The sequence below is a fragment of the Silurus meridionalis genome, chromosome 3 (genome assembly GCF_014805685.1).
Source record: "Silurus meridionalis isolate SWU-2019-XX chromosome 3, ASM1480568v1, whole genome shotgun sequence".
Taxonomy (NCBI): domain Eukaryota; kingdom Metazoa; phylum Chordata; class Actinopteri; order Siluriformes; family Siluridae; genus Silurus; species Silurus meridionalis.
The window spans coordinates 12,955,390-12,964,080 of NC_060886.1; the positions used below are offsets into that span (position 1 = coordinate 12,955,390).

General features: G+C 36.4%; 1 protein-coding gene and 1 long non-coding RNA gene across 3 annotated transcripts; both read left to right on the plus strand.

The window, feature by feature from the left end:
• Positions 1 to 2,212: 2,212 nt before the first annotated feature.
• On the plus strand, positions 2,213 to 6,093 carry LOC124383383 (protein phosphatase 1 regulatory subunit 15B-like). The gene is made up of 4 exons (XM_046845984.1): positions 2,213 to 2,432; positions 3,834 to 3,973; positions 4,077 to 4,848; positions 5,566 to 6,093. Exons 1-4 carry the CDS (start codon positions 2,418 to 2,420, stop codon positions 5,773 to 5,775), a joined length of 1,137 nt encoding a protein of 378 aa, XP_046701940.1. The 5' UTR covers positions 2,213 to 2,417; the 3' UTR covers positions 5,776 to 6,093.
• A 926-nt stretch (positions 6,094 to 7,019) lies between these two features.
• Positions 7,020 to 8,025, plus strand: LOC124383384. Of its 2 annotated transcripts, XR_006925267.1 has the most exons (3): positions 7,020 to 7,100; positions 7,463 to 7,610; positions 7,713 to 8,025. It is a non-coding gene; the product is annotated as an uncharacterized LOC124383384 (long non-coding RNA). The 2 variants fall into 2 exon arrangements; XR_006925266.1 differs by lacking the exon at positions 7,020 to 7,100 and having other exon boundaries at positions 7,333 to 7,610.
• Positions 8,026 to 8,691: the final 666 nt, after the last annotated feature.

An 8,691-nucleotide genomic window follows, 5' to 3' on the forward strand; every position in this document is an offset into this window, starting at 1 on the left:
CAGCTACAGCAATCCCATGGATGCCACATGTCTGAACAGTATCTGGGCCCACCTGCATTAAATTGGGGCAACGGGTTACACTTACACACACCCATAAATGTGGGAGATGGGTATGGAAATATACCCAGGAGCCATCCACATAGTATACTGCAATTACATATAAAGAAACAGTTTCATGACCTCCCGGTGTAGCACCGGATCCAAAATGTGCAACACAAATTTGCTGTAACACAGATTCCACCTGTTTTCTGGTCAAAAACATAGGATACTCAGGTGCATCATTATCTTATCTCATTACATAACACTACTGCCTGGTATAAACTTAAAAGGTATCCAGGATCGGACGTTGGTGGTATATATAAAAATGACAACCATGGTCAAGATCCTAAAAAGTGTTACTCCATCAAGAATTTAAAACCAGAACTTTACACATGCACACATACCATAACTAACAATGCTACACATCTAAAGTTCAGTGAAGACACTGATCATGTTAAGGATTTCTCAAAACAATTATCAACAATGATTTAACAAGGTAGGAAACAGATAAATATCAATATGCAAAACTTTATATCTATAAATCTCTGCAAATATTTAAATTTTCAAATGATCACTTCTACAACACGCCCCCCTGGGTGGAGATAATGAGACAAACGTAATTCTCCTGGAAGCTAAGACGAGGAAATATGACAAAGCGCATGTAGCACTTGGCTTCACTGTCACTACGGTGGGAGACGAGGAAAGACCGGTGTGTTTACTGGGTCTAAAAATGTTGGCAACAGACAGCATGAAGCCAAATAAATTAAGGCGCCACTTAAAGACATTACACCGCCACTTAAAGACATTACAGTTTATCAAAAAAACAATGTTAATAAAGTTTTTCTTTGTTGTAAATGTATCTATATTTCTTTCTTTTTTTCTTTTCCTTAATGTTAATAAGGATACAATGTTATGCAGAGGTGTACTTATAACAATTTTATAGACAAATGATACTATTTACAGTCGCTCCGGAGAGTTGGGGGGCGCGAAATGTTTACTTTATCCTAAAGGGGGCGTAACAGAAAATAATTGGGAAGCACTGCTCTAATCTAATATCATTTTCAAATTCACAACAATGCAAGTGTGATTTTAACAAGAATAGCAACAAAAAATTTTGATTAAGCTCACTGGTAAGTGAGCTATTTTTAGAAAAGGACCGTGGGCGACTTATGTGATTAACGAAGTACATTTACAAGTACAACTACTCGGTTATATTCCACACTGAATACGTTTTCATGAAGAGTTTTAATCCTATTTTGTTGTGGAAATTAAATAACAGTCACCACTAGGTCTATATATATATTATATAACATGTATTTTAGCTTGATGCTCTTTTTACAATTGTAGCTGATGGTCATTTTAATTGTTGGCAAATTTATTTTGATCTTTGCCTCTAAAGTGGGCTAAACAATTACAGCTGTTCTGCATTTAGTGCAATAGTAGGGGCATTTCTCTGGGCTCTGTTTTTTTGCATATTTAAGACAGTACTATATGTGATATAAATTTTATATGCGAAATAAAACCTGGATTTTTTTTCCTCTTCTTTTAATTCAGATCAAGTTTTGAATGTCACTTTTCATGTTAGATAATGACACAATCTGGCCCAGATTCTACACTGTTTTAATAAATATTTATTTATTATTGGGGTTTTTTGCACAGTACTGTTATGTTATAAGACTTGTTTTTACCCTGCTGTCAAGTGTTAGGACATTGTGTAGTCTATGATTATTTCTCTACTGTTTAATACTAAATAAAATTATAGTAATTTAATTAATTAATTTAATTATAAAAGAACTATGACATGCTCAGGAATACTGGATTAATTTTACAGTATAATAACGTTGCAGTTTGATGCTCAGGTAAATACAATGACAACATGGCTCGTTTAATGTACTCTAAATATTACAGTTTTTCTTCATAATGAAGGTGGTATGTGTGTTAGGATTTCGTTATATTTTTTCCCAGCCTGGGTTTGTCCTTTCTTTTTTGATTTCTATTTTCGGAATATGACGAAACTGGAACTCAATACTAGCTCTTGTGAGTCTCTGGGACTTTCTCGAAACGTCATGAAACATGTTTTGGTCACGTGACATTCGGTTTCCCTATAAGGAGAATTTCCGCCGCCTTGGCCCCGCCCCTTACGTCATACGCAACTCTGTCTATATAAGGGTGGTTGAGGGTGTAGGATAACACACAGCAGCCATGAGAAGACAAATATATGATAAGTAACCGCAGCGAGAAACTTTCACGGACCAACATACGATGGATTGTTTTTTTATTATGACACCGCTTTATTCCAAACCAGCGACTGCTCTTAACGCTCTTATTAACATTTTAACTCGAAACCTTCACTGGAGCGCGCACCAGGCAACTGGCTGATGTGTTTATCAGAGGTAAGACTCACTCCGCTCCGGTGATCAGTTTCTCTTTAATTCAGATCAGTAGAAAATACATATCGGGTTATAATGAATATAAAATGGGTTAGAAAACTGTCAGTAGATGAGCGGTTGCCTAGGTTACCCTACAATGTTGACTACCACGTGAATTACGTCATAAACGTTCATGGTTTCTTGTGGAGATGTGACGGACTGTCTGTCTATCATTTTTGCTGGTATTTTATTATTTTTTTTACATTCCTATTTAATACTCGTATTTCTATTTAATGTTCGTATAGTCTATTTTTGTATTATGTACATAGTCTTGGCTAAACATAGGTGGGAAGTAATGAAGTACAAATACGTCGTTATTGTACTTAAGGAGATATTTCTGGTATCAGTACTTTACTTCACTCTATTTTTCGGACAACCTTTTACTACCTACCACTGGTTTATCATGTCCTGGTTTTACACACCACAGATGTAGACTAATTTATGACGCTAACAATGAGCAGGCAGAAGGCAATAAGAGGTTCGGGGTTAACGTGGATGAGACAGAGGGAGTCAGTGATGTAAACATGACTGAGAACATTCCTGATCACGTGATCTTTTCTTTTGCTTGTGTTCTGTATGGTGGCTGTTCAGCCTGGATACATTCATTAGGGCAGGGGTCACCAACCTTTTAGAAACTGAGAGCTACTTCTTGGGTACCGATTAATGTGAAGGGCTACCAGTTTGATACACACAGTTTTCAGTTTGATCTGAAATAACAAATTTGCTTAATTTACCTTTTATGTTATTATTAATAATTAATTATATTCATCTATGTGAAGACACTGATCATGTTAATGATTTCTCATAATAATTATCAACAGTGATTTAACAAAGTGGGAAACAGTTATTTTTAGAAAAGGCCTGCGAGCTACTCATGTGGTTCTTGCTGGCTACCTGGTGCCCGTGGGCACCATATTGGTGACCCCTGCATAGTAATGACAAAAATTTGAGATTCCTTTGTATTAATATATTATGATGTGAGGTCCAGTTACGTGTGACACTAAAGCAGGTAGTAGTAATGGCTACTTTTTACTTCAGTAAATGTCAGAGCCCAAACTTCTTTACTTTAACTTGTGGAAAAAAATGTAGTCAGTACTTCAATTTTACCAGAGTCTTTGAAAACATGAGTATCTGTACTTCTACTTGAGTGAAGGGTGTGTGTAATTTTGCAGTCCCCGACGCTAAATGTATAGTGTTATGTTTCTACTTTTGATAGTCACCAACAGCTGGAATCAAACCTGATTCTGATCATCTGTATTATTGAGATTGTAAAATATTTTTTGCTTCCTTTAATGTTGTTGTTCTGTATTTTCTATTCCTTTACAAGAACTCTTGTAGTAATTTCACATTGTGTGTTTTTCTTAGAGTAAAAAACTTGGATTGACTGCAATGGCATCCATTTTAAGAAGACTGTGTTCCCTATGCTGCTGCTTGAAGCCACAAGAGGAAGCTGAAGGCATGACTAAGCGCTATAAAATCCAGTCACCCAGCAGAAAGAGTGTAAAGTATGTAAATTCTGTGTTGCAATACATTTTCTTTTATCTGTGTGAAGTCCTTAGAAAATCATTGAGTGTAACTAAACATAAACGTGTTCTTTTTGTGTACCAGAAAAACATTCTGCATGTTTGGAAAGATGCGAAAGGTGACCAGCCTGCCTGAGCTTGAGGCTGTGATCAGCGAACACAAAATGGACAACGCTTTCGAGTGTCCAAAAATACTAACAAAGGAAATGATTTATTCTGATCAGCTCGTGGCAGAAATTTTGCCCTCGGACTTGCCTGAATGTCCGAGGGCAGTGGGGAGTGGTGATGGTTGTAAAACAGAATATAGTGAGAAGGAGGTTGTAGCATCTTCGGACAGTGGCTACTGTGATGATGATGTGGACGATGGGGAAGAGGAATCTGAATGGGACAAGGAAAATATTTCATATATAGAGTTTTCAGCGACGCTCTCAGAAAACAAAGGCTTTGAGTCCTTGTACAGCAATGCTTCTGACAATCCGCACCACTTCTTCTGCTCTACTGAACCCAAAGTAATGGCTTCAGAACTTGATTACTGCATGAATGATGAGGATGAGGACGCTGTTCCTTGTCATCAAAAGAAAGAAACAAAGGTTTCAGATGAGGATGAAGACGAATCTGAATGGAGTGAGGAAGATTCTGATTGGTCTGATGAAGGAGATGATGAAATACCTGCAGAAAGCATAAAGTTTTGGAATTCCTTTTTGAACAAAAGTGATCCCTACAATCCACTCTACATCTGCCTTACTGGAACTAAAACAAAAGCATCAGAGATCCAACAAATCGACACACCTTCAAACCCCAGTGCCAGAGAAGATGAACACGATGCTGTACCGTGCACAAAGAAAACAGCGAGCAAGGTAGATATTTACAGATATTACATCAATATTAAATCATGTTGTTTTTGTGGGAAAAGATAAGGATTTATTGACATTCAATATTATGATTATCTTAATAAAATGTCATTTTAAATATTTGCTGCAACAAATGTTGGTTAAAGGGTAAGAAATGGAGCACCGTTTGCTGTGAATAGTGATGCAACAGTGTGCAAGTGACAAGAAAGGACATTTAACACCAACATAGCTGCTCTTGACTACACAAAAATGTCAGTTTTAGTTGTGAAAATGTTGCATTCAAATGTTAAAATATTTGACTTAATGTGTATAATGGACACATGTATTTAATGTCCACTTAAAAGCATGTGCAACTGCTTTTAAATCTACAAAAAAAATATAGAAGCTTTGCGAGATGTAGGATGTATGCTCCCAAATGGTCTAACAGACCACTCAATAAAATTCTTACTCTGAATAAATCCCAATGACCTTATAAATCATTTATAAAGAACACAAGAAAAACAAAATAAATATTACATATATACAGAATAACAATAAGGCAATCAATGCAAGAGAAGAGAAATATCACAGGTACAGTGTAAATGTGGAATGCATGCATGTATAAAGATAAAAATTCACTTTTGTCAACCATTTTACAACAAACTAAAAATTTCTCAATATTGTTCTGTATTCTTTTGTTACACCATGTTGACATGTTTTTCACTCTCTGATTGTTCTTTCCAGGTGCGTTTCAGTAAGGAGGTGACTGTCCATATACTCGAGGAATGGCCCCTTGAAAGTCAGGAAGCACGAGCTGGGTCTTGTTGGATGGAGATGGCAATTGATAGACAGCGTTTTAAAAGGAGAGTGGAGCTAACTGAAAAGATCATCAGCCCGTATCTCGAAGCTCAGCACAGAGCCAAAGTTTTTGACCGATTTATTGAACCACTCTGACTTGTCATGCTTTAACAACAATAATACAGGGCAGCTGCTTTTATAATCATAATAAAAAATAAGAATATATGTTTAAAGTAAAAGAATTTGAATTATGTGGTATTTTGTATTTACCTCAAGACACTAAAGTTACTGACTGCACTGTGAAAATCACTTTTTTTTTTTTTCTTCCCCCTTTGGTATTGGGACCAATTTGCACTGATCCACAATTTTATATTTTATTACATGTATACAACATTCCTGAATATACATTATGTGGTGCTTTTGTTATGGGGTTGGTGCTAAAAACAATTTCCAATAAACATTACGTCACTTCCATTTGCTTTACTGGCTGATTTTATCTGACACAAAATTGGTTTCTTTAAGGATCCAGCAAAGCCGCTCTGTAGTACTGGGATTTGAACAAACAACATAAAGTGGATGCAGTATATAAGTGCAGAATGACTGCAGAGTTTAGTTTTATTCACAAGTACATGTGCCCACTACTTGGATCAGGATCAGGATTTATCTGTCTGTCTTACTTGAAAGAAAATGCACATTTATCAGTAAAAATTCTCAAACTAGTCCTCTGGGCCTCATCCACATTTTTGTTTAATTGCAATGTTATGTGTCCTAGAAAATAAACGAATCGGTGATTGATTGTTCATGTACGATTCGTTTATTTTCTGCTGGACGCGCATGAGCAACGCAAAATCTCCGTAGTGTGTACAGGAAACAGATTTGAGTAGTTCGTCAATCGACGAGTCGTGCATTCTTTTATCACGTGACTCTCGTAGACGCTACACAATGCAATAGATCGGTTTTTTTTCGGTCTGAATCTTGACGTATTAGAATAAAACAGAGCCGCCATGAGGAGAGAAATACGTGAAGCAGAAGCGCAGCGAGAAACTTTCACGGACCAACATATGATGGATTGTTTTTTCATCATGGCACCGCTTTATTCCAAACCAGCGACTGCTCTCAACGCTCTTATCAGCATCTTAACTCGAAACCTTCACTGGAGCGCGCACCAGGCAACTGGCTGATGTGTTTATCAGAGGTAAGACTCACTCCGCTCCGGTGATCAGTTTCTCTTTAATTCAGATCAGTAGAAAATTTGTTTTCTAACCCATTTTATATTCATTTATAATGAATATAAAATGGGTTAGAAAACTGTCAGCAGTTGAGCGGTTGCCTAGGTTACCCTACAATTTTTGACTACCACGTGACTGGCGAATGCTCCCTTTAGAATTACGTCATAAAGACCTTCGACGTCATAAGCGTTCATGGGTTTCTTGTGGTGATGTGACGGACTGTCCGTCATTTCGGAGTTTGTTTTGTTGCCGGTAAGTCGCTAAAAGATGAAGTGCTGCATTAATGCTATTATCTGTAGTATTTTCGTGTATAAAAACCTTTTTTTTCTTTAAAGTTGTCGGTCAGTATTATATATTTATATTTTTTATAGTAACTTCTTATATTTTTCAAGAATTTTCTTTTGCCTATTTAAAAGCTATTAGAAAACTGTCAGTAGATGAGCGATTGTCTGGGTTCCCCTACAACTAATACCAAGTAGGGCCAATTGCTGCATTAATGCTATAATATGTAGTGTCGTCGTACAAAAGACCCTTTTTCTTAAATGATGTAGGTCTGTATTTTCTATTCCTGTACCAGAACTCATAGTAATTTCCCACTGTATGTTTTCTTACAGAGTAAAATATATTCAAAATGACTTCAATGGCCGACATTTTAAGAAGACTGTGTTCCTTCTTTTGCTGTTTGACGCCACCACAAGATGAAACTGAAAGCATGTCTGAGAGACATGAAATCCAGCAGTCATCAAGCAAAAGGCGTGTAAAGTATGTAAATTCTGTGTTGCAAAACCTTCTCTTTTATCCTTGTGAAGTCCTCAGAAAATCATTATGAGTGTAACTAAACATAAACATGTTCTTGTTTACCAGAGAAACAGAGAAACCCAAGACTGAAAAGGCGCGAAAGGTGTTCATGCTTCCTGTGCACGAGGTCCTGACCAGCGAATACACACCAGACACTTTTTGGAATGCTGAATTTTACTAATAGCTGTAATGATTATATTACAACGTTGTCGCTCTGTAGTACTGAACAACAAGAATAAGGTGGACGCAGTATAAAAGTGCAGGACGATTGCAGAGTTTAGTATTGTTCATAAGTACGTGTCCACTACTTGAATCTTGATTTGTCAGTCCTACTGTCCTTGAAAGAATGCACATTTATCAGTAAATGTTCTCAAACTAGTCCTCTTGGCCTCAACCTCATTTTTTTTTCATTATTATGTCATGTGCTGTAGAGAGAAATTCACATATCACAGCAGCACAGAGAGTAAAAAGTATACTATAGGCAATTTAGATTATAAATGAAAGATAATAAGAAAATAAATATAGATATACAGTATATAAAGAAGTCCATAATTATAAAAACAAAGAAACAGATATGGTTTGTACAGATACAGTGAAGGTGTGATGTAGTGCAGTATCGTGTTTTGTGTACACTTTGTAAACATTGCTGATGCATCAGCAGATATGAGTTGGCCTAAAAATGTAGACCCGAATATTAGGGAATTGGTTTGAAATCGTCTGATTAAAAGGACACCAAACATACATGTTGGAGCAGAAAGCTGCTAAAAAGAGTAGTAAAGGAGTGCAATTTGTGTACAGTTTATCTGCTCAGTTTATCTCACCACATGTTTACCAGATCCTGCTCCCCTATTTCTTCCTCCTCCTGCTCTTCTTTTTATTAATATATATATATATATACAGTGGGTAATGGAAAGTATTCAGACCCTATTAAAATTTTCACTCTTTGTTATATTGCAGCCATTTGCTAAAATCATTTAAGTTCATTTCTTTTTCTCAATAATGTACACACAGCACCCCAGATTGACAGAAAAACACAGAATTGTTG